Source organism: Anomaloglossus baeobatrachus, chromosome 9 (genome assembly GCF_048569485.1).
Source record: "Anomaloglossus baeobatrachus isolate aAnoBae1 chromosome 9, aAnoBae1.hap1, whole genome shotgun sequence".
Lineage (NCBI taxonomy): Eukaryota > Metazoa > Chordata > Amphibia > Anura > Aromobatidae > Anomaloglossus > Anomaloglossus baeobatrachus.
The window spans coordinates 22,898,142-22,924,523 of NC_134361.1; the positions used below are offsets into that span (position 1 = coordinate 22,898,142).

Sequence of the window (26,382 nt, forward strand, 5' to 3'; positions counted from 1 at the left end):
CGGTATTTGGTGCAGGCTCCGTGTTATAGGAACATTCTCCCTAGCGCCTTACTGATCTGCGCCTGCGCGCTCTTCTGCTTTTCCCGGACTTTGCTGACTTCTCTTCGGGCCTCCTTGTTCCCTGGATCCAGCTTCAGCACTTTCTCTAGATCCGCCCTCGCCCCCGTCCAGTCTGACATGCCGGCTCTGGCCGTGCCCCTCCTGTACAAGGCTTTCAAGTGCTCGGGGCTCTTGTCCAGGACTCGGGTGCACCTCACCTCGGCCTCGCGTAATCTTCCCCTCTTGAGGTCACAGGCGGCCATGTTGGAGAGCAGAGCTATTTTCTCCTCTTCTGCCTCTCCCGATGTACACACCAGAAGTCTGAGCGCTCGGGCATATCGTCGCTCTGCCCCCTCCAGGTTCCCGTCTCGGTACGCCTTCCCCCCCGCCTCCCGATCCCTCATCACCCTCTTAATCTTCTCGCTCACATCTAATTCCCACGTCTCCTTTCCACCTTCAAAACTTTCGAACCTCAAGACAAACTGAGATCCCAGAGCCCGGTCCACCCTGCAGACCTCTCCGGGAACCATGGTTTCAAGACATTGGTCAACGAGACGGTCCCGGCCGGTATCGCCTTCCCCCAATTCTATCTGCACCCAGCTGCCTGCAGGATAGCCGGCGTCTGTGGTAGTGGGGTCTCCGGGAGCCTCCAGGAATATGGTGCAGCGGGCACCTTCTTTGGGTTTGTCCACCCCCGAGCCCGGCTGTAGAATGGTCTTGGTGAAGCTGCCGTCGGGGCACTGCCAGGACCTACAGATCGGTGACGCTGGAGGACTCTCCATTGCCTCCACCATTCCAAGGAGGAAACGGCCCTGATCTGGAAAGAGGAAAACAAGACGTCAATCAAGATGACCTGCAGAATACAGGCTGTAAGGAGCGCGAATATTAATAATGCGCGGAGTCACCAGGACCGGGTCTATAGATATTCCGCCGCTCCGGTCACATACAAGACGGGCAAATCCAGAGGGCAAAATACCGGAAACTAAGGAGAAGAACCCGGGGCGAGGGGCGCAGGGGACCACCTTCTTCCATGTATGTTATGTTGTTTTTGTGCTTTGTTCTTTTACCTTGTCCACTACTTTTATATTGATGATCTATCCATAGGATCATGGGGGGTCCAACCCCCGGCACCCCACTGATCCGCGGTTACTAGAGGTTGGGGAAGATACGGGCTTGGAACATCAAATTCTTCACGCCCGATACGTCGCCACCAAAAGGTGTCTGACGGCGACGTTCTCCGCTCTCCCTAATGAAAACATACGCATGCTCGGCCGAACACTACAACCTGTAGGGGTGCGCTGTACGGCCGTGGACCCCCCCCACTACAACCTGTAGGGGTGCGCTGTACGGCCGTGGACCCCCCCCCCCCCACTACAACCTGTAGGGGTGCGCTGTACGGCCGTGGACCCCCCCCCCCCCCACTACAACCTGTAGGGGTGCGCTGTACGGCCGTGGACCCCCCCTCCACTACAACCTGTAGGGGTGCGCTGTACGGCCGTGGACCCCCCCCCCCCCACTACAACCTGTAGGGGTGCGCTGTACGGCCGTGGACCCCCCCCCCACTACAACCTGTAGGGGTGCGCTGTACGGCCGTGGACCCCCCCTCCACTACAACCTGTAGGGGTGCGCTGTACGGCCGTGGACCCCCCCCACTACAACCTGTAGGGGTGCGCTGTACGGCTGTGGACCCCCAAACACATTAGATTAGTGGGTGATCCTGTTGTACGTTGCTACAATGAATGTCGCGGAGCTGGAGGACGTGCATCTGCTCCATTCTTTATGAGTCCTGGGCTCTCGCTACACTCATAGGTACGTTAGACCTGTATGCTGCATTTGATTCTGGGTCATGTTGATGTTTATTATGCACTATTGACTTTGCTATGTCTTGGATTAGCTGCATGGCAGCACTGTTTGTCTTTCTATAGTTCGTTGCTTCACAGGAATGCCCTAGCTGTGTATTCATGGATTCATTCACAATGTGCTCCTATGTGCCTTGTGTGTGGTGAGGGCGCCACCTGCTGGCATCCACCACCTGTCTCTGCTTTTTTATATATTGTCTATTTTCTATTATGCTATTGTATTAATAAAATTCAATCTTTTTGCAACTCAGTCGTTGTACAGATTCTTCTCTTTTTTGTTTACAATATATTCTGTTTATGGCTGTATCCATATTGTAAATATGGCAACGGGATCGACCGTGTCTTTTGGTATTGTGTATTTACCTTCTTGTAATGTGCAAACTGCGCACCCGGTTATTTATTCCTCCCCACCCTGTAAATAGCTGGGTGCACATTATCCCCCATTTTCCCCTGTAAGGTACAATCTGTGCGTCCCGCTACGTACAAAGGGGGGATAATGTGCAGTGACCAATGGCTTCTGTCCTGTGCAGAAGAGAACATGTGACGCTCCTGTCCGCAGACATTTAATTTAAAAGTACACACCGGGCAGCCAGTGGACGTCACCGGGGCCCCTCATCTATCGGACCCCATAGCAGTGGCATGCAGTCATCAGCAGTGTGGATAGTGTCCCCAATGGCGAATGGGCCCCCTCTTTATGCAGGGCCCCACACTGGCCTGGGTGGGCTGGGTGGTGACGCCACCCCTCAGCATCCCCCACTGCTGGCCTGTCCCCCCCTTACTGCTGGCCTGTCCCCCCCCCTTACTGCTGGCCTGTCCCCCCCCTTACTGCTGGCCTGTCCCCCCTTCCCTACTGCTGGCCTGTCCCCCCCCCCTACTGCTGGCCTGTCACCCCCCCCCCTACTGCTGGCCTGTCCCCCCCCTTACTGCTGGCCTGTCCCGCCCCCCCTACTGCTGGCCCGTCGCCCCCCCTACTGCTGGCCCGTCGCCCCCCCTACTGCTGGCCCGTCGCCCCCCCTACTGCTGGCCCGTCGCCCCCCCTACTGCTGGCCCGTCGCCCCCCCTACTGCTGGCCCGTCGCCCCCCCTACTGCTGGCCCGTCGCCCCCCCTACTGCTGGCCCGTCGCCCCCCCTACTGCTGGCCCGTCGCCCCCCCTACTGCTGGCCCGTCGCCCCCCCTACTGCTGGCCGTCGCCCCCCCTACTGCTGGCCTGTCGCCCCCACTGCTGGCCTGACCTGCTTGGATGTTGCAAACCGTAAAAGTGAATGGAAATTAGAGGAAGCAAATTTTGCATTTTGTCTCCTAAAAAACAATGGAACAGCGCGTAATAAATGGGAAGATTATCCCGGCCGGTCAGGTGAGGGTGACAGCTGCACGCAGGGGCAGACATATCACTGGTGCAGCCTGTGCAGAGCCCAAGAGACAGGGGCCACATTCAAGAGGTCCAAAGCCGGAGGAATTGAGCATTGAGGAGCTATCGGGCTACCCAGGGCCCATATAGTGTCCTCACACAGGGGCCCATATAGTGTCCTCACACAGAGGCCCATATAGTGTCCTCACACGGGGGCCCATATAGTGTCCTCACACGGGGGCCCATATAGTGTCCTCACACGGGGGCCCATATAGTGTCCTCACACGGGGGCCCATATAGTGTCCTCACACGGGGGCCCATATAGTGTCCTCACACGGGGGCCCATATAGTGTCCTCACACGGGGGCCCATATAGTGTCCTCACACGGGGGCCCATATAGTGTCCTCACACGGGGGCCCATATAGTGTCCTCACACGGGGGCCCATATAGTGTCCTCACACGGGGGCCCATATAGTGTCCTCACACGGGGGCCCATATAGTGTCCCTCACACGGGGGCCCATATAGTGTCCTCACACGGGGGCCCATATAGTGTCCTCACACGGGGGCCCATATAGTGTCCTCACACGGGGGCCCATATAGTGTCCTCACACGGGGGCCCATATAGTGTCCTCACACGGGGGCCCATATAGTGTCCTCACACGGGGGCCCATATAGTGTCCTCACACGGGGGCCCATATAGTGTCCTCACACGGGGGCCCATATAGTGTCCTCACACGGGGGCCCATATAGTGTCCTCACACGGGGGGCCCATATAGTGTCCTCACACGGGGGCCCATATAGTGTCCTCACACGGGGGCCCATATAGTGTCCTCACACGGGGGCCCATATAGTGTCCTCAGTCACACAGGGGCCCATATAGTGTCCTCAGTCACACAGGGGGCCCATATAGTGTCCTCACACGGGGGCCCATATAGTGTCCTCACACGGGGGCCCATATAGTGTCCTCACACGGGGGCCCATATAGTGTCCTCACACGGGGGCCCATATAGTGTCCTCACACGGGGGCCCATATAGTGTCCTCACACGGGGGCCCATATAGTGTCCTCACACGGGGGCCCATATAGTGTCCTCACACGGGGGCCCATATAGTGTCCTCACACGGGGGCCCATATAGTGTCCTCACACGGGGGGCCCATATAGTGTCCTCACACGGGGGCCCATATAGTGTCCTCACACGGGGGCCCATATAGTGTCCTCACACGGGGGCCCATATAGTGTCCTCACACGGGGGCCCATATAGTGTCCTCACACGGGGGCCCATATAGTGTCCTCACACGGGGGCCCATATAGTGTCCTCACACGGGGGCCCATATAGTGTCCTCACACGGGGGCCCATATAGTGTCCTCACACGGGGGCCCATATAGTGTCCTCACACGGGGGCCCATATAGTGTCCTCACACGGGGGCCCATATAGTGTCCTCACACGGGGGCCCATATAGTGTCCTCACACGGGGGCCCATATAGTGTCCTCACACGGGGGCCCATATAGTGTCCTCACACGGGGGCCCATATAGTGTCCTCACACGGGGGCCCATATAGTGTCCTCACACGGGGGGCCCATATAGTGTCCTCACACGGGGGCCCATATAGTGTCTTCACACGGGGGCCCATATAGTGTCCTCACACGGGGGCCCATATAGTGTCCTCAGTCACACAGGGGGCCCATATAGTGTCCTCACACAGGGGGCCCATATAGTGTCCTCACACAGGGGGCCCATATAGTGTCCTCACACGGGGGCCCATATAGTGTCCTCACACGGGGGCCCATATAGTGTCCTCACACGGGGGCCCATATAGTGTCCTCACACGGGGGCCCATATAGTGTCCTCACACGGGGGCCCATATAGTGTCCTCACACGGGGGCCCATATAGTGTCCTCACACGGGGGCCCATATAGTGTCCTCACACGGGGGCCCATATAGTGTCCTCACACGGGGGCCCATATAGTGTCCTCACACGGGGGCCCATATAGTGTCCTCACACGGGGGCCCATATAGTGTCCTCACACAGGGGCCCATATAGTGTCCTCACACAGGGGCCCATATAGTGTCCTCACACGGGGGCCCATATAGTGTCCTCACACGGGGGCCCATATAGTGTCTTCACACGGGGGGCCCATATAGTGTCCTCACACGGGGGCCCATATAGTGTCCTCAGTCACACAGGGGCCCATATAGTGTCCTCACACAGGGGGCCCATATAGTGTCCTCACACAGAGGCCCATATAGTGTCCTCACACGGGGGCCCATATAGTGTCCTCACACGGGGGCCCATATAGTGTCCTCACACGGGGGCCCATATAGTGTCCTCACACGGGGGCCCATATAGTGTCCTCACACGGGGGCCCATATAGTGTCCTCACACGGGGGCCCATATAGTGTCCTCACACGGGGGGCCCATATAGTGTCCTCACACGGGGGCCCATATAGTGTCCTCACACGGGGGCCCATATAGTGTCCTCACACGGGGGCCCATATAGTGTCCTCACACGGGGGCCCATATAGTGTCCTCACACGGGGGCCCATATAGTGTCCTCACACGGGGGCCCATATAGTGTCCTCACACGGGGGCCCATATAGTGTCCTCACACGGGGGCCCATATAGTGTCCTCACACGGGGGCCCATATAGTGTCCTCACACGGGGGCCCATATAGTGTCCTCACACGGGGGCCCATATAGTGTCCTCACACGGGGGCCCATATAGTGTCCTCACACGGGGGCCCATATAGTGTCCTCACACGGGGGCCCATATAGTGTCCTCACACGGGGGCCCATATAGTGTCCTCACACGGGGGCCCATATAGTGTCCTCACACGGGGGCCCATATAGTGTCCTCACACGGGGGCCCATATAGTGTCCTCAGTCACACAGGGGCCCATATAGTGTCCTCACACGGGGGCCCATATAGTGTCCTCACACGGGGGCCCATATAGTGTCCTCACACGGGGGCCCATATAGTGTCCTCACACGGGGGCCCATATAGTGTCCTCACACGGGGGCCCATATAGTGTCCTCACACGGGGGCCCATATAGTGTCCTCACACGGGGGCCCATATAGTGTCCTCACACGGGGGCCCATATAGTGTCCTCACACGGGGGCCCATATAGTGTCCTCACACGGGGGCCCATATAGTGTCCTCACACGGGGGCCCATATAGTGTCCTCACACGGGGGCCCATATAGTGTCCTCACACGGGGGCCCATATAGTGTCCTCACACGGGGGCCCATATAGTGTCCTCACACGGGGGCCCATATAGTGTCCTCACACGGGGGCCCATATAGTGTCCTCACACGGGGGCCCCATATAGTGTCCTCACACGGGGGCCCATATAGTGTCCTCACACGGGGGCCCATATAGTGTCCTCACACGGGGGCCCATATAGTGTCCTCACACGGGGGCCCATATAGTGTCCTCACACGGGGGCCCATATAGTGTCCTCACACGGGGGCCCATATAGTGTCCTCACACGGGGGCCCATATAGTGTCCTCACACGGGGGCCCATATAGTGTCCTCACACGGGGGCCCATATAGTGTCCTCACACGGGGGCCCATATAGTGTCCTCACACGGGGGCCCATATAGTGTCCTCACACGGGGGCCCATATAGTGTCCTCACACGGGGGCCCATATAGTGTCTTCACACGGGGGCCCATATAGTGTCCTCACACGGGGGCCCATATAGTGTCCTCAGTCACACAGGGGCCCATATAGTGTCCTCACACAGGGGCCCATATAGTGTCCTCACACAGGGGCCCATATAGTGTCCTCACACGGGGGCCCATATAGTGTCCTCACACGGGGGCCCATATAGTGTCCTCACACGGGGGCCCATATAGTGTCCTCACACGGGGGCCCATATAGTGTCCTCACACGGGGGCCCATATAGTGTCCTCACACGGGGGCCCATATAGTGTCCTCACACGGGGGCCCATATAGTGTCCTCACACGGGGGCCCATATAGTGTCCTCACACGGGGGCCCATATAGTGTCCTCACACGGGGGCCCATATAGTGTCCTCACACAGGGGCCCATATAGTGTCCTCACACAGGGGCCTCTGCTGTCTGTGTCCGCCCTGCACTGACCGCCCGTCACCGGGGACAGCGGCTCCGCTCACCTGCTGCTGCTGCTGATGCTGCGGGGTCTACTCTGCAGGAAGTGTAGAACCGGGACCAGGGGAGGGGAGGGGCTGGATCTCCCGGCATGCTCTGCACTCCCCCTCCTGCTGCAGAAGACTTGTGTAACAGTGGAGACACTGGAGAGGTGCCCACAAACAAGCAGAGACCGTCAGCAGCGGCACACAGAGATTGTCAGCAGGGCGACCCCGGAGCCACCACGGTGAGTGCTGCCCGGTGTGAGGTGACGTGTGCAGTGGGAGCAGGATGCGGTGCAGCACCACCTGATGGCTCCCCACCCCCTGCAGACGGGGGTCTCCCCATCCCCTGCAGACGGGGGTCTCCCCATCCCCTGCAGACGGGGGTCTCCCCATCCCCTGCAGACGGGGGGTCTCCCCATCCCCTGCAGACGGGGGGTCTCCCCATCCCCTGCAGACGGGGGGTCTCCCCATCCCCTGCAGACGGGGGGTCTCCCCATCCCCTGCAGACGGGGGGTCTCCCCATCCCCTGCAGACGGGGGGTCTCCCCATCCCCTGCAGACGGGGGGTCTCCCCATCCCCTGCAGACGGGGGGTCTCCCCATCCCCTGCAGACGGGGTCTCCCCACCCCCTGCACACGGGGTCTCCCCACCCCCTGCACACGGGGGCTCCCCATCACCTGCACTCGGGGGCTCCCCACCCCCTGCAGACGGGGGGCTCCCCACCCCCTGCAGACGGGGGCTCCCCATCACCTGCACTCGGGGGCTCCCCACCCCCTGCAGACGGGGGGCTCCCCACCCCCTGCACACGGGGGCTCCCCACCCCCTGCACACGGGGGCTCCCCACCCCCTGCACACGGGGGCTCCCCACCCCCTGCACACGGGGGCTCCCCACCCTCTGCAGACAGTAGATGAGAGGTTTCGGACATTTCCACTGTCACTCTCCCATCTCATTTCCTCACTTGCTCCTTTTTTCTGTACTTTTTGGTGTTTTTCGACTGTTTTTAATTTGCATCTTTTAGTCTCTGCCTTTTTAACCTCTATTTTGTGTTTACTTTGTTTGTTTTTTTCCCCCCCAAAATATTTATGGCCGATTCATTAATCGCAACTTTTTAAAAAGTTTGCTGCAGACGTCTCCCACCGACACCTGAGGCCGGGCAGGATTTTAGCAGAACGTGACTTTTTTTGCACTAAAAAGTTGCTAAAAAGGTAAAAGGCAAAAGCAAAGAGCATTTTTTTTATTTTTCAAAAAATTTATGAAACCGCGTAAGGAAAAAAAAAAGATGTGACTTAAAAAGCCTCAAATGATGAATCCGGCCTCATGTGTTCCAAGTCACCATTTATTATTATTATTATTATTATTGCACCATTTATTTCATTTAGCGTTACATATGAAAAGGGTATACAGACAAGGCACAGACTGGTACAGGGGGACAGAGGACCCTGCCCGTGAGGACTCACAGTCTACAGGGGATGGGTGAGGATACAGGGGGACAGAGGACCCTGCCCACGAGGGCTCACAGTCTACAGGGGATGGATGAGGATACAGAAGGAGAGAGGACCCTGCCCACGAGGGGTCACAGTCTACAGGGGATGGGTGAGGATACAGAAGGAGAGAGGACCCTGCCCACGAGGGGTCACAGTCTACAGGGGATGGGTGAGGATACAGGGGGAGAGAGGACACTGCCCACGAGGGGTCACAGTCTACAGGGGATGGGTGAGGATACAGGGGGACAGATTACCCTGCCCGTGAGGGCTCACAGTCTACAGGGGATGGGTGAGGATACAGGGGGACAGAGGACCCTGCCCACGAGGGCTCACAGTCTACAGGGGATGGGTGAGGATACAGGGGGACAGAGGACCCTGCCCACGAGGGCTCACAGTCTACAGGGGATGGATGAGGATACAGAAGGAGAGAGGACCCTGCCTGTGAGGGGTCACTGTCTACAGGGGATGGATGAGGATACAGGGTGAGAGAGGACCCTGCCCACGAGGGGTCACAGTCTACAGGGGATGGGTGAGGATACAGAAGGAGAGAGGACCCTGCCTGTGAGGGCTCACAGTCTACAGGGGATGGATGAGGATACAGAAGGAGAGAGGACCCTGCCCACGAGGGCTCACAGTCTACAGGGGATGGGTGAGGATACAGGGGACAGAGGACCCTGCCCACGAGGGCTCACAGTCTACAGGGGATGGGTGAGGATACAGGGGGACAGAGGACCCTGCCCACGAGGGCTCACAGTCTACAGGGGATGGATGAGGATACAGAAGGAGAGAGGACCCTGCCCACGAGGGGTCACAGTCTACAGGGGATGGGTGAGGATACAGAAGGAGAGAGGACCCTGCCCACGAGGGGTCACAGTCTACAGGGGATGGGTGAGGATACAGGAGGACAGAGGACCCTGCCCACGAGGGCAGAGCTGATCGGGCAGCAGTATAGTGGGGCGAGGGTACATTAGGTGAGTCTGATATGTTGGGGTACAGCCGGGGTCTCAAACTTGGTTGGGTATATGGTCAACAAATAGAAAAAAATTGAATTTCGGGGGGGGGGGCGCATTCTTTGCAGGACACAGTGGCGTTTTTAGTGATACCATGTTTTTTTCTATACACCTCTTGGATCACTTTTTTTTGAACATTTTTCTCTAATTTACTTTATTTTTTTTTTTAAATTTTATATACCCTATATATCCTTTAGGCTATGGTATGGTTTTACAGCTTGGGTCATTACAGATGTGGTGATAGCAAACTTGCGATTTTATTTTTTTTTTTTTTATTTTAGTTTATATGTAAAAAAGCATTTTTAATGATAAAAAAAAAAAAAAAAAAATGCATGACAATTTTTTTTTAATACCCTTCTTGTAAGTAATAACGCCTTACAATTAGCACCATATAGTAATTTTGGTCTATATAGTAATTTTCCCATCCTGGTCCTCTTTTTACTGTAATGTCCCCCCATCCTGTTTCCCTTCTTGTAGTAATGTCCCCCATCCTGTAGTAATGTCCCATGTCCCCACCCTGTAGTAATGTCCGTTATCCTTATCCCCTTGTAGTAATGTTCCCATGCTAGTCCCCTTCTTGTAGTAATGTGCCCATCCTGTAGTAATGTCCCCCATCCTATATTAATGACCCCATCCTGTAGTAATATCTGTTATCCTTATCCCCTTGTAGTACTGTGCCCATGCTAGTCCCCTTCTTGTAGTAATGTGCCCATCCTGTAGTTATGTCCCCCATCCTCTATTAATGCTCTCATCCTCTAGTACTGTCCCCATCCTATATTAATGTCCCCATCCTGTAGTAATGTTCCCATGCTAGTCCCCTTCTTGAAGTAATGTCCCCTATTGTGCTGTTCTCCACATTCTTCTCACCTGTCCTTCGTTCCTTCTATGTCCTCTTTTCTGCTTCTTGCGGCTTGTGGGCCTATAGACTGAATGACGATCGTGGCCGGTGCCGTTTGTGGTTTATTTAAAAAATGTTTTACCAACTCCACACAGAGAAGCACTCTACATAGCTATACAAATGGCATCCCACACCTATGTCATCTACTGGCCTCTGATTGGCTGGCAGTTGCCATTGGAATAACTGTGCATAGAACTTTTTTGCATGGTGCTAGCAATACATTCAATTGAAATAAAGCACTAATGGTGGCAACCCCCTGCACCAACCGTGATCGTCAAGGGGTCTACATGCCTGCGGGCCGCATGAAGCAGCTTCAGGGGCCTCATCCAGCCCATGAGCTGTATGTTTGTGAACGATGGGGTAGAGCGTTCCAGAGTATGGGGGAGGCACGGGAGAAATCTTGGATGTGATTGTGGGAGGAGGAGATAAGAGGGGAGTAGGGAAGGAGATCTTGTGAGGATTGGAGGTTACGTGCAGGTAAGTACCGGGAGACTAGGTCACAGATGTGAGGAGGAGACAGGTTGTGGATGGCTTTGTAGGTCATGGTTAACGTTTTCAAACTGAGTTGTTGGGAGAAGGGAAGCCAGAGAAGAGATTAGCAGAGAGGAGAGGTCGGGAAGTAGCGAGGGGAGAGGAGGATTAATCGGGCCACAGAGTTTAGGATAGATTGGAGTGTTAGAAGGGAGGCCACAGAGCAGGGGGTTGCAGTAGTCCAAGCAGGAGATAATAAGGGCATGCACTAGGGTTTTTGCAGATTCTTGGTCAAGGAATATACAACTCTGGGGAATATTTGTGAGTTTGAGTCGGCAGGAGGTGAAGAGGGCTTGGTTATATGGCTTGGAGGAGAGAACAAAGTCAATGGTTACCTCCAGGTAGCGAGCACGTGGGACTGGGGAGAGTGAGCAGAAATTGACTTTGATGGATAGGTCGGGGGGGGGGGGGGGAGATGATGATGGATTCTGATTTGTCCATGTTCAGTTTTAGAAATCGAGCAGAGAAGAAGGATGAAATAGAGACAGACATTGTGTGTCCAGAGAGGTAGATCTGTGTGTCATCAGCATGGAGGTGATACTGAAAGCCGTGGGACTCTATGAGCTGTCCCAGGCCGAAGGCGTAGATGAAGAACAGCAGGGGTCCAAGAACTGAAGCTTGGGGGACCCCGACAGATAGGGGCGAGATGAGGAAGTGGTGTGACAGTGGGAGACGCTGAAAGTTCGGTCGGTTAGGTATGAGGAGATCCAATATAGGACCAAGTCTGTGATGCCCAGAGATGAGAGAATCTGTAGTATGAGGGAATGGTCTACTGTGTCAGAGGACAGGTCCAAGAGAAGGAGGAGGACAGGGTAGTGTAGGGGGCAGAGGACAGGTCCAGGAGGAGGAGGACAGAGTAATGTAGGGGGAAGAGGACAGGTCCAGGAGGAGGAGAGGATAGTGTAGGGGGCAGAGGACAGGTCCAGGAGGAGGAGGAGGACAGGGTAGCGTAGAGGGCAGAGGACAGGTCCAGGAGGAGGAGGTGGACAGGGTAGTGTAGAGGGCAGAGGACAGGTCCAGGAGGAGGAGGTGGACAGGGTAGCGTAGAGGGCAGAGGACAGGTCCAGTAGGAGGAGAGGATAGTGTAGGGGGCAGAGGACAGGTCCAGGAGGAGGAGGAGGACAGGGTAGCGTAGAGGGCAGAGGACAGGTCCAGGAGGAGGAGGTGGACAGGGTAGTGTAGGGGGCAGAGGACAGGTCCAGGAGGAGGAGGTGGACAGGGTAGCGTAGAGGGCAGAGGACAGGTCCAGTAGGAGGAGGTGGACAGGGTAGTGTAGAGGACAGAGGACAGGTCCAGTAGGAGGAGGTGGACAGGGTAGCGTAGGGGGAAGAGGACAGGTCCAGTAGGAGGAGGACAGGGTAGTGTAGAGGGCAGAGGACAGGTCCAGGAGGAGGAGGTGGACAGGGTAGCGTAGGGGGCAAAGGACAGGTCCACTAGGAGGAGGACAGGGTAGTGTAGGAGGCAGAGGACAGGTCCAGGAGGGGGAGGAGGACAGGGTAGCGTAGGGGGCAGAGGACAGGTCCAGTAGGAGGAGGACAGAGTAGTGTAGAGGGCAGAGGACAGGTCCAGGAGGAGGAGGACAGAATAGTATCGCTTCGATGGTTAGTAGGTCATTAGTGATATTATTTAGGAATCTGTCAGAAGCCAGATTGTAACTGGTCATCAGCGAGCCGGAGGAGGGGTGGGATTTTTCTAATATATTAAAGAAAACTAATAAATGTATACGGCTATGCTAGGTATCCGCTTTTCTCCATGTAGTAGTTTAGAAAGCAATCCTTTGTGGGACAATGTTATATCATAAGTATCTGAAGTAAAATGTATCAAACATTTTTATAGAAAGTCTAAAAATGAAAAACAAATATTCAGTTTCATCCCAAGGAGATTCTCTACATATAAAGTGTTCATCCCAAGAAGATTCTCTACATATAAAGCGTTCATCCCAAGAAGATTCTCTACATATAAAGCGTTCATCCCAAGAAGATTCTCTACATATAAAGCGTTCATCCCAAGAAGATTCTCTACATATAAAGCGTTCATCACAAGAACATTCTCTACATATAAAGCGTTCATCACAAGAACATTCTCTACATATAAAGCGTTCATCCCAAGAAGATTCTCTACATATAAAGCGTTCATCTCAAGAAGATTCTCTACATATAAAGCGTTCATCCCAAGAAGATTCTCTACATATAAAGCGTTCATCCCAAGAAGATTCTCTACATATAAAGCGTTCATCCCAAGAAGATTCTCTACATATAAAGCGTTCATCCCAAGAAGATTCTCTACATATAAAGCGTTCATCCCAAGAAGATTCTCTACATATAAAGCGTTCATCCCAAGAAGATTCTCTACATATAAAGCGTTCATCCCAAGAAGATTCCCTACATATAAAGCGTTCATCCCAAGAAGATTCCCTACATATAAAGCGTTCATCCCAAGAAGATTCCCTACATATAAAGCGTTCATCCCAAGAAGATTCCCTACATATAAAGCGTTCATCCCAAGAAGATTCTCTACATATAAAGCGTTCATCCCAGGAAGATTCCCTACATATAAAGCGTTCATCCCAAGAAGATTACCTACATATAAAGCGTTCATCCCAAGAAGATTCCCTACATATAAAGCGTTCATCCCCAGAAGATTCCCTACATATAAAGCGTTCATCCCGAGAAGATTCCCTACATATAAAGCGTTCATCCCGAGAAGATTCCCTACATATAAAGCGTTCATCACGAGAAGATTCCCTACATATAAAGCGTTCATCCCAAGAAGATTCTCTACATATAAAGCGTTCATCCCAAGAAGATTCTCTACATATAAAGCGTTCATCCCAAGAAGATTCTCTACATATAAAGCAGTCATCCCAGGAAGATTCTCTACATATAAAGCGTTCATCCCAAGAAGATTCTCTACATATAAAGCGTTCATCCCAGGAAGATTCTCTACATATAAAGCGTTCATCCCAAGAAGATTCTCTACATATAAAGCGTTCATCCCAAGAAGATTCCCTACATATAAAGCGTTCATCCCAAGAAGATTCTCTACATATAAAGCGTTCATCCCAAGAAGATTCTCTACATATAAAGCGTTCATCCCAAGAAGATTCTCTACATATAAAGCGTTCATCCCAAGAAGATTCTCTACATATAAAGCAGTCATCCCAGGAAGATTCTCTACATATAAAGCGTTCATCCCAAGAAGATTCTCTACATATAAAGCGTTCATCCCAGGAAGATTCTCTACATATAAAGCGTTCATCCCAAGAAGATTCTCTACATATAAAGCGTTCATCCCAAGAAGATTCCCTACATATAAAGCGTTCATCCCAAGAAGATTCCCTACATATAAAGCGTTCATCCCAAGAAGATTCCCTACATATAAAGCGTTCATCCCAAGAAGATTCCCTACATATAAAGCGTTCATCCCAAGAAGATTCCCTACATATAAAGCGTTCATCCCAAGAAGATTCCCTACATATAAAGCGTTCATCCCAAGAAGATTCCCTACATATAAAGCGTTCATCCCAAGAAGATTCTCTACATATAAAGCGTTCATCCCAGGAAGATTCCCTACATATAAAGCGTTCATCCCAAGAAGATTCCCTACATATAAAGCGTTCATCCCAAGAAGATTACCTACATATAAAGCGTTCATCCCAAGAAGATTCCCTACATATAAAGCGTTCATCCCAAGAAGATTCCCTACATATAAAGCGTTCATCCCAAGAAGATTCCCTACATATAAAGCGTTCATCCCAAGAAGATTCCCTACATATAAAGCGTTCATCCCAAGAAGATTCTCTACATATAAAGCGTTCATCCCAAGAAGATTCTCTACATATAAAGCGTTCATCCCAAGAAGATTCTCTACATATAAAGCGTTCATCCCAGGAAGATTCTCTACATATAAAGCGTTCATCCCAAGTCTAGTAGAGAATTATATTAACAGTTATGTGGCGCTGTCCAGAAGTGAGCGGCGCCTCCTGCAGGTGAAGACATATTTATTAGGGACCTGTTTGTAATCCTACAAGTCGGCAATTTTCGGTGAGCAGAGCCAAATGGTCGGGCTCGGCGGAGCCTCAGGTTTGGCTTCTATCCTGTGGCAGAGGCTACTTAGTCAATATAAATAATGTGCTGAGTTATGCTTTTCCTGCAAAATGATAGTGCGTGCAGTGAGCACAGCGGCCTCTAGGGGCAGTGTTGTACAACAGAGTAAAGAACTTTGTGGCTACAAAAGAACAAACAAAAAACAAAAGAATTCGGCCGCTCTGCACACGGGGCTCGCGGGAATTGGGAACCTTTATTTTAAAACTATATTCTATATGGCACTAATGCAGCTTAAATACCACATAATCAAAGTTTTCATATATCTCGTCCATGATCACTATACGGTAAACCTGGCAACATGATTCCCAGGTCATTACGAGTTTGCGGATATCAAACAAGTCTAGCTTTTCTTCTTTTTTTTTTTTTATTCTTTGTTTGTTTTGTTTTTTTTTACTTTTTTTTTTTTTCAGTGGTGAAAATAAATAAATTTCAGAAAATTGTATTTACAAAAATTCGTTCTCATTTTTTTGGGGATCTGGAGCTCAGTGACGGCTTCTTTTTTGCGCCGTAAGCTGATATTTTTTTTTTTTTATTATTATTATTATTATTATTATTACTATTTGCGCAGATTAGATATTTTATTTGCCTGTCATTGTTGGTTGGTGTTTTTTTTTTTTTTTTTGCAATATTGCGGCGACCAAAAAAAACCCATAATTCTGGCTTTTTGGGTTTTTTGTTTTTTTTTTTCCCTCATCATTTTACCAATCAGATTGATTTTTTTTTTTTTAATTTGATCGGGCATTTTTGACAGCGGTGATGCTAAATACGTTTTAGTTTTTTTTTTTTTTTTTTTTTTTTTACTTTTTCCTCTTTTTACTTGTCCCCTTAGGGCACTTGAAGCTGCGATTGTGTTGTACAGAGCTGGGCAGAAAACACCATCTCCTGTGAATGGTGGCGCTCTGCTGACATTCACAGGACGTTCATCATGACCGTTCTCTTCAGCTGTCTTGACAACTTGTCAATGCCCCGCGATCATGTCAGGGTCTCCAGTGGGAGCATGGAATGGTGCACCTTTGCCGGCGCATGTTAAATCCCACTGTCAGAGATTTGATTGTGGGATTTAACTAGTTAACAGGTGCAGGTAGATCTCCGATTCACCCGCACCTGTTGGAGGCATGTCGGCTGATCAGATCAGCCTGCGGCTGGTTTCAGACGTCCGTGCTTAATCAGGTACCAGTCACACGCATGGTTATGGTCACACGTGTGACATCCGTGTTTGCACACGTGTGACACGTACCGGGTAAAACACGTGTCTATGCAATGAAAACATGTTCTATATTTACCTGTATCCAACGATGCTGCCTCCCGCTCCTGACCCCCGCTCATTTTCATTGATTATTCACTGTCCGAGGATCTGGAAGCCAGAGCATCGTGGGGACAGCGCCGGACAGCACAGCCGAGGACAGCACCGCCGGGGACAGGCGAGTATACATCATTTGGTGCAGTGACTTCCAGGGGGTCATCTGAGTTCCCAATGAACTCTCATGAACCCCTGGAAGTCACCATCGTGACACTCGCTGTAGCGCGGGGGTCATCAGGAGGTCATCAGAGTTCATTGGGAAATCCGATGACCTCCTGGACGTCCCTGCACACACACTGCTGGCAGGATACTCACCAGTCACTAGCGATGTCCCCGGCGGTGCTGTCTCCAGCGCTGTCACCGGGATGCCCCTGCTCACTGCAGTGAATAATCAATGAATATAATGAGCGGGGGTCAGGAGCGGGAGGCAGCAGAGCCAGAGACAGAATCGCTGGATACACGTAAATATAGAAAATCTTTTTATTCAAAACCCGTGTTTTCTCCGGTCTGTGTCACACTGATGTCACACGGATCACTTCAGTATGCGGTCCGTGTGACACCCGTGCTGCCGGAGAAAAAACGGGCACGTCTCCGTGTGAAATAGCGGGGCCACACGGTCCGTGTGAAAACACGGCCGTGTGAGTACACAATAGGGTAACATGGGTACACGTGACATCCGTGTTAAAAACGGATGTCACACGTACCTAAAACACGGATGTCTAAAACCAGCCTACATGTGCGGAGAAAGATACGGGCTCGGCGTGTGAGCCCGCATCAAAGTTAGGGAACCAACATAGAACATACCAGTACGGGTTAAAGAGCTTTTCCCATGAACAAAGTTAATTTTAATCAATAGATCTTGGTATAATAATAAGTTCCAGAATTGGATGTGTTTAAAAATAATGTTCCTGTGCTGAGATAATCTTATATATGTGTCCCTGCTGTGTGCTGTGTAATGGCTGTGTCTGACCGTACAGGGACATGTTCTGATCATGCCACATCTCCTGGGGCGGGGAGAACGCATTGCAGCACGGGATCATAGCTGATTCTTTTTGTGAGGTAAAACATTTTTCTGCCTATTATTTATTTATTTTTTTTTAATGTTTTACCTCAAAGATAAAATAATTTGTGATTCCGTGCTATAATGGCTGTACGCTTTTTTTTTCCCGGCCCAGGAGATGTGGTATCATCAGAACATGTCCCTGTACGGTCAGACACAGCCATTACACAGTACACAGCAGGGGCACATATATAAAATGTTCCTGTGCTGAGATAATCTTATATAACGGCCAACTGTGGAAATTCTTATTATTTATTAATAATAATAATAATAATAAATAATATAATATTATTACAAGATCTATTGATTAAAATGAACTTTGTTCGTCAGAAAATCCCTGCTGAACTGCAACATGGAGATGTCTCATTCCTCTCCAGTACTGCGCAGACTCTCTACGATTTGTAGGATATTGCTTATGTTAGTCCTCCATGCTCTGACCCTGGTTCACATTACACTAATAGATTAGTCTGTTCTTCCATGCCTTTTTTTTTTTTTTAAGCTCCGCCCACATGACTTTTGCTGGTTCACATTTGCATATATGCACCATTTGCTCATCGCTTGCAATGAGGAGATGGCGCTTTCTCATTGTTTTCTGTCCATTCCTCTGGTCTCGGCCCCTGTAAGAACAAATGGCGCTTCCTGGCACCACAAAAAGTAGATGGAAATGGGACACAGTAACTGTGGGTACAATGACAGACAGGCACCTTATTGGATCACTGCTGTGTTTCTCCCTCCTGATCCCAAAATCCTCGCTCACACCAAAAGAGAAAAAATGTCGACATGGTAGATGTAGTTCCAGGAGGAACTACAGAGGATCCCAGTAAAATCACTGAGAGGCACAAAGGAGCGCTGCAGTGAGCAAAGTCTCAACTACACAAGAACCACACGTCCCATCCAATGGAATGTGAATGAATGTACGACTCTTTAATTAACGATGAGTGATGTGCTTCAACTTCAGCCCGGTTCTTCTTCAGGCTGTGTATTTCTAGATATTGTCTTTTATCTCCGGGACTGGTGGGTTCTGGTTCTGTTGGAAGCCAGCATTTCTTCCCCCTGAGATTGCTGTTCCTATGGTTTATAACTAGTTAGTAGTAGATTGCTCAGGACCAGGCATGTTAGGCTACTTTCACACATCCGGCTCAATCCGGCTGTGAAACCTATGCAACGGATGCGGCGAAAACACCGCATCCTTTGCATAAGTTTTTACCTGCGGCCGGTCTGTTTTTTTCCGGTTGCGGCATGCTACTGAGCATGCGCAGTGGAAGAAACCGCATGCGGCGGCCGGATGCGTTTTTTCCGCATCGCGCCGCATCCGGCGTCCATAGGCATGCATTGAAAAATGCGCCGCAGCGGCCGAATGTGGCGCGATGCGGTTTTTTTTGCCGGAGCAAAAAACATTGCAGGCAACGTTCCATCCGGCCGCGGCATCGGCTAAATCTGCCGCATGCGGCAAAAACCGGACCGAACGCAAGCCCATGCGGCACAATACGGCACTAATGTAAGTCTATGCAAAAAAAACGCAACCAGCGGCAAAAAAACTGGTGCGGTTTTTCTGCAGAGCGCCGTATTGTGCCGCAGAGCAAAAACCAGATGTGTGAAAGTAGCCTTAACAGTACAGAAAAAGAACAGAAGATTGCTCAGGACCAGGCGTGTATACGGTCCAGAACAAGAAGAGAAGATTGCTCAGGACCAGGCATGTAAACAGTATTGCTCAGGACCAGGCGTGTATACGGTACAGAACAAGAACAGAAGATTGCTCAGGACCAGGCATGTAAACAGTACAGAACAAGAACAGAAGATTGCTCAGGACCAGGCATGTAAACAGTATTGCTCAGGACCAGGCGTGTATACGGTATAGAGCAAGAACAGTAGATTGCTCAGAACCAGGCGTGTATACGGTACAGAACAAGAACAGAAGATTGCTCAGGACCAGGCATTTAAACAGTATTGCTCAGGACCAGGCGTGTAAACAGTACAGAACAAGAACAGTAGATTGCTCAGAACCAAGTGTGTAAACAGTAGAGAACAAGGAAAGTAGATTGCTCAGGACCAGGCGTGTAAACAGTACAGAACAAGAACAGTAGATTGCTCAGGACCAGGCATGTAAACAGTACAGAACAAAAACAGTAGATTGCTCAGGACCAGGCGTGTAAACAATAGAGAACAAGAACAGAAGATTGCTCAGGACCAGGCGTGTAAACAATAGAGAACAAGAACAGTAGATTGCTCAGGACCAGGCGTGTAAACAATAGAGAACAAGAACAGTAGATTGCTCAGGACCAGGCATGTAATTGGTACAGAACAAGAACAGTAGATTGCTCAGAACCATTATTTATGCCTGTAACTTTATTCACAAGTTATCAGCAACACAAGGCAGACTGTTGTGAAGACGGTGCTGAGATCCCATAATATGTGCAGCACCCGGCACCGCAGGGTCTACAGGCGTGTAGCTCATTTCACCATTCGTGTGCACAGCGCCTCCACCTGCGTCGTGCCTGCAGGATGGGTAATGGGGGGGTTCTTCCGCCTGGGCTGATTCTGGGAACCCCGACCCAACACTCAGTAGGTAGTAATAATGAAATAAAGCTGCAGATCAGGCATCCAGAAAGGAAAAAGCATTTATTGCCATAGCAACAAGTAGGCAGAACTGCTAGGCCCAACACAACACGAGTAATTACTGTGAGCGCTGAGATCTGACCCCAGCAGCAATGGCCCCCGATGTCACAGCGGAGATGGGAGAACAGCTACAAGCGTATAGACCATCAATAAGCAAAACAATGGCTCCCGGGAGCCGAAAACCTGAAAGCCAACGAGAAACAGCGATGAATGGGAGATGTGACTATGCCGGTGCCACCTGATGCCGGGCTCTCCCCGGGCGCTCCCAGATGGCTCTGCCATTACTTGGCTGAAGCAGGAAAGCTTTCATCTGTGGCGGGCGGACATGGCGGGGCTCAATACTGTGCCAGGCTCCGGTGTGTGCCAGGCGTCATTACCGAGCCGGAGCCCATGCAGCCGGAGAAGCTTCCAGGATACACGGCAATATGGCAGTCACTGCATACATACATTACTGATCCTCAGTTACCGCCTGTATTATACCCCTATACTATACTAGTATATACTAGAAACGTGGCCTATCTGTAGGATCACACCGTGTCTGCTCTGTATGGCAACACAGGGGCCACTGATTAAAGGGATAATCCCATTTTCATATATGGATATTATCGGATACTGCTTATGAAAAACAAGCACTTTAGTAATTTACCGCTTATTAAAATTTGGGGCCGTTCTTGAGATTTTTTACACTTTTATTTACAGCTTGTTGCCTTGGAAACCGACCACCGCTACTGTTTACCTTGTAAGCCCTGTGTGTCTCCCTGACCCCAAGCACATAGAGGTCTCAGCTTCTCTCTAATGGTGAGTTATACGTATATACGCCCCTTATTGGAGGGATAATGCAAGGTTGTTTCATGTTATACGGTGGTTTTTGTAGGGGTATCTGCTGGGTTCTTGTAGGGGGTGTCTGCTGGGTTCTTGTAGGGGGTGTCTGCTGGGTTCTTGTAGGGGGTGTCTGCTGGGTTCTTGTAGGGGGTGTCTGCTGGGTTCTTGTAGGGGGTGTCTGCTGGGTTCTTGTAGGGGTTGTCTGCTGGGTTGTTGTAGGGGGTGTCTGCTGGGTTGTTGTAGGGGGTGTCTGCTGGCTTCTTGTAGGGGGTGTCTGCTGGGTTGTTGTAGGGGGTGTCTGCTGGGTTGTTGTAGGGGGTGTCTGCTGGGTTGTTGTAGGGGGTGTCTGCTGGGTTGTTGTAGGGGGTGTCTGCTGGGTTGTTGTAGGGGGTGTCTGCTGGGTTGTTGTAGGGGGTGTCTGCTGGGTTGTTGTAGGGGGTGTCTGCTGGGTTGTTGTAGGGGGTGTCTGCTGGGTTGTTGTAGGGGGTGTCTGCTGGGTTGTTGTAGGGGGTGTCTGCTGGGTTGTTGTAGGGGCTGTCTGCTGGGTTGTTGTAGGGGGTGTCTGCTGGGTTGTTGTAGGGGGTGTCTGCTGGGTTGTTGTAGGGGGTGTCTGCTGGGTTGTTGTAGGGGTGTCTGCTGGGTTGTTGTAGGGGGTGTCTGCTGGGTTGTTGTAGGGGGTGTCTGCTGGGTTGTTGTAGGGGGTGTCTGCTGGGTTGTTGTAGGGGGTGTCTGCTGGGTTGTTGTAGGGGGTGTCTGCTGGGTTGTTGTAGGGGGTGTCTGCTGGGTTGTTGTAGGGGGTGTCTGCTGGGTTGTTGTAGGGGGTGTCTGCTGGGTTGTTGTAGGGGGTGTCTGCTGGGTTGTTGTAGGGGGTGTCTGCTGGGTTGTTGTAGGGGGTGTCTGCTGGGTTGTTGTAGGGGGTGTCTGCTGGGTTGTTGTAGGGGGTGTCTGCTGGGTTGTTGTAGGGGGTGTCTGCTGGGTTGTTGTAGGGGGTGTCTGCTGGGTTGTTGTAGGGGGTGTCTGCTGGGTTGTTGTAGGGGGTGTCTGCTGGGTTCTTGTAGGGGGTGTCTGCTGGGTTCTTGTAGGGGGTGTCTGCTGGGTAGTTGTAGGGGGTGTCTGCTGAGTAGTTGTAGGGGGTGTCTGCTGAGTGGTTGTAGGGGTGTCTGCTGGGTTCTTGTAGGGGGTGTCTGCTGGGTTCTTGTAGGGGCTGTCTGCTGGGTTCTCGTAGGGGCTGTCTGCTGGGTTCTCGTAGGGGCTGTCTGCTGGGTTCTCGTAGGGGCTGTCTGCTGGGTTCTCGTAGGGGTGTCTGCTGGGTTCTCTTAGGGGGTGTCTGCTGGGTTCTCGTAGGGGTGTCTGCTGGGTTCTCTTAGGGGGTGTCTGCTGGGTTCTCGTAGGGGCTGTCTGCTGGGTTTTTTTTTTCTAGGGGTGTCTGCTGGGTTCTTGTAGGAGTTTCTGTTGGTTTTTGTGAGGGTATCTCCTGGTTTGTTTGGGTTTTTTTTGGGGGGGGGGGGGGTTGAAGGGGTATACTGTTTTTTTGTAAGGATATCTGCCGCCTCTTGTAGGGGTACCTGCCAGCTCTTGTAGAGGTGCCTGCCGTTTTTCTTGTAGGGGTATCTGATATTTTGATGCGGGGTTACATGCTGTTTTTGTAGTGGGTGTTTTTTGGAGTGTTTTTTTTTATGAGTTATAATGGGGTTATTGGAGGGATATCTGGTGGTTTTGTTATGGGGTATAAGTTGGTTATTGCAGCGGAGTAATGTGTTTATTGGATTTTATGGTACTTGTAATGATTGTTGTATGAAGTATATGTGATTGTGATGTATATTCTATTTACTTTCTATCTTTCTTTTCTGTAGGGAGCAGGAAGGCCGGAGCAGTACAATGCCAGTCACCTGTGGCTTCCACCCCATTAATATCTGAACATAAACGTCCTCCAGCGTCTCCACTTCTCCGGCTCCATCCAGTAACCTGCCAACTTAGATTATTTAACCCTGTGCCCCAAGCCAAGAAGATGAAAAATATGATGGGAGCTTCAAAAAATGTATGACGTCCCTGCACAGCGGAAGAATGATCCTCGGCCCTGCAGCCCCTGTGTACAGAGGTGGAGAAGAAGTGCGATCAGCCACAGAATAAAGGGCTAGAACGCCTAAATCCTGGATGTGAGTCGTGGATAAGACCATTGTGAAGCAGCAAAGTCGGGGAAAGAGTGACTACATCTAATACATGAACAGAAGAACCTTAAATCCTTGAATTCAGGTTGTTCATTCACTCCCATTGCCCCTCGTTGGGCAGTCCTCCTTTACAGACATTTGGGAAAGAATGGGTCGTTCTCGAGAGCTCACTGAATTTGAGCGTGGTACTGTGATAGGATGCCACCGGTGTAACAAGTCAGTCCGTCAAATTTCTTCCATCCTGCATATTCCACGATCAACTGTGAGTGCCATTATTGACAAATGGAAGCGTTTAGGAACCATAGCCACTCAACCACGAAGCGGCAGACCACGTAAAGTGACCGACTTGGGCCGCCGAGTGCTGAAGCAAATAGTGCACAAAAGTGATCAACGCTCCGCCGACTCCATAACGGCAGAATTCCAGAATGCCTCTGGCATCAACATCAGCACAAAAACTGTGCGTCGGGAGCTCCACGAGATGGGCTTCCACGGCCGAGCGGGTGCGTGCAAGAAGGATAGTGCAGGGAAGTCCCCCGTGGATTCCACCCCGGTAACGTCTGTGAAGACAGAAGAATCCGCCACAGTCTCCACTTCTCAAGTCCCAGCCAATAATCTGGATCAAGTTAATTAACCACGTGCCACAAGCCAAAAAGTAAAAATATCTCATGTGAGCTTCAAAAAAAGATTATAGCTTCCCTATCAAAGCAGAAGAATGATTCTACGACCTGCAGCCCAGAGATGGGGAGTAGGGGAGAGAGGCCACCAACTAAAGAGCGGGGAGGAGGGGAAAGAGGCCACCGACTAAAGAGCGGGGAGGAGGCGAGAGAGGCCACCGACTAAAGAGCGGGGAGGAGGCTAGAGAGGCCACCGACTAAAGAGCGGGGAGGAGGCGAGAGAGGCCACCGACTAAAGAGCGGGGAGGAGGCGAGAGAGGCCACCGACTAAAGAGCGGGGAGGAGGCAAGAGAGGCCACTGACTAAAGAGCGGGGAGGAGGCGAGAGAGGCCACCGACTAAAGAGCGGGGAGGAGGCGAGAGAGGCCACCAACTAAAGAGCGGGGAGGAGGCTAGAGAGGCCACCGACTAAAGAGCGGGGAGGAGGCGAGAGAGGCCACCGACTAAAGAGCGGGGAGGAGGCGAGAGAGGCCACCGACTAAAGAGCGGGGAGGAGGTGAGAGGGGCCACCGACTAAAGAGCGGGGAGGAGGCGAGAGAGGCCACCGACTAAAGAGCGGGGAGGAGGCGAGAGAGGCCACCGACTAAAGAGCGGGGAGGAGGTGAGAGGGGCCACCGACTAAAGAGCGGGGAAGAGGTGAGAGGGGCCACTGACTAAAGAGCGGACACAAGGGAGAGGAAGACAAGGCCACGATGGAAGCCCTTCTATGAGTACTCCCATTCAAGACAGTGCTGTTGAACCTGCTGTAAAACTGGAGGGGTTCACATGGTCAGCTGCCATACTGCTCCTCTACGTGCCGGTTGGTGCCAACATGGCACCGACTTTCAAGATGTCCTTCCTCCACCATGGGGGTAGAACTAGGTTCACAGGCCAGATCCATCACCTATTACCAGAAAGTCAGAGCCTACTTCTCCTTATGGCACACTCACCGCACTCAATGAACACAGTGACCATATTATCCATGATTTGCAAAAGGCCGAAGAAAGATTAAACACGCTAAAAGGCAAAGTGCTTAGGGGACATATAAGCACCAATTTAAAGGGGTCTTATAAGAGCTATGGAAAATGGTAGAAACTCATAGGCTGAACTCCCTGAATGATCTAACTTGGCTCATTGGGGTCCAGAAGATGCAACATTAAGAGGCCCTGTGCTTCAGTCCAAATGTCAGTGTCAGTTGCGATCATATGTCCACCAAATACGACGTGTACGGATAGGTCACACATACCACGCGGTCTGGTCTCCTAATCCATTGATCCAGTCCTTTTCCATATAATAAGTGGATGGGTGACTCGGAATCGAGATTCATGTGTATATTTTGTTCTTTATATAACGTGACCAGTTTCTTAATGACCCTAGACAATACCCCTCACCTTACTCAGGAAAGTCTCAAGGAAATATTCTATTATATCTCCACTCTCCCCAACGTTCAAGATCTTCTGCGAGATTTTAAAGAGGCCTTACCACCTCCCAAAAACTTCATCCGAAATATAACATTTTTCTTTAATATATAGAATTGGGTAAATTTAAACAAATCCTGTAAATTTATAGTGATTGTTTTTATATATATGGAATAGAACTACTATCTGCAAATTTTGGGGCTTTTTGTTGCCTCCCTATTTGACAGTTGTGTGAGACTTCCTGCTTCTTAGCTGGGAGATACAATCAGGTCATACGCAGGGCAAGGGCCATTATTGTCATACAAAGGGGATGTGTCGTCATTGTCATACAATGGGGAGGTGCCGTTATTAAACAATGGGGAGGGTTCGTTATTATCACACACAGGGAAAATCTGTGCATTTTTCCTTATAATGAATGTAGTTAAGATGAAATGTAGGATGGGTTCCTGTGTATAATGGAGCAGCAGGAGGAGAAGGCGACAAGCACATCTGCAATGCTGTGACAGTGTCCCCTTCCTGTACTGTGGTGTCTGCCTGTGTATAGTATGTAATTACAGACTCCGATTAACCCTTCCCAGACAGCGGAATCTGTCGTTTGCTGCCTTATACACAGCGACATCTCACTATATGGTTAATAAATAGCTAAATTCAGTTTAAGGTAACGTGTAGACGCCTGGTTGGAGTTTGATTTGTGTGTTGCTGATTTATTTTGGTGGTTTTGGCTGTGTGCACACGCTGCAGATTTGGTGCAGAAATTTTGTGCATGAAAACTGGACTCTCTGGGAGTCAAACGCAACAAAAAAAACGCATGCCTTGTGATTTTTTTTTTTATTTTTTTTTTATGAAGTCAATGGGTGTAAAGGCATAAAAAAGCAGGAAAAAATGCACCAACAATTGACATGCTGTAGATTTATTTTTTTTTTTGCACCAAATCTGCAAGGAAAAGATAAG

General features: G+C 51.0%; 1 protein-coding gene and 1 long non-coding RNA gene across 2 annotated transcripts; one reads left to right on the forward strand and one right to left on the reverse strand.

Moving 5' to 3' along the window:
* Positions 1-7,519, reverse strand: LOC142250931 (FK506-binding protein-like). The gene is made up of 2 exons (XM_075323268.1): positions 7,388-7,519; positions 1-856 (listed from the first exon to the last, which is right to left on the reverse strand). Exons 1-2 carry the CDS (start codon positions 7,473-7,475, stop codon positions 24-26), a joined length of 921 nt encoding a protein of 306 aa, XP_075179383.1. The 5' UTR covers positions 7,476-7,519; the 3' UTR covers positions 1-23.
* LOC142250932 (uncharacterized) lies at positions 7,501-25,581 on the forward strand. The gene is made up of 3 exons (XR_012725278.1): positions 7,501-7,608; positions 21,071-21,169; positions 23,047-25,581. It is a non-coding gene; the product is annotated as an uncharacterized LOC142250932 (long non-coding RNA).
* The last annotated feature ends 801 nt before the right edge of the window (positions 25,582-26,382 follow it).

What these genes read in the sequence shown, in the direction of transcription:
- LOC142250931 (XM_075323268.1), bottom strand. Translation starts at nt 7,475, where the DNA reads ATGCCGGGAGATCCAGCCCCTCCCCTCCCCTGGTCCCGGTTCTACACT. An exon ending in AGCATCAGCAGCAGCAGCAG is followed by an intron (nt 857 to 7,387) that starts GTGAGCGGAGCC and finishes TCCTCTTTCCAG; the next exon opens with ATCAGGGCCGTTTCCTCCTT.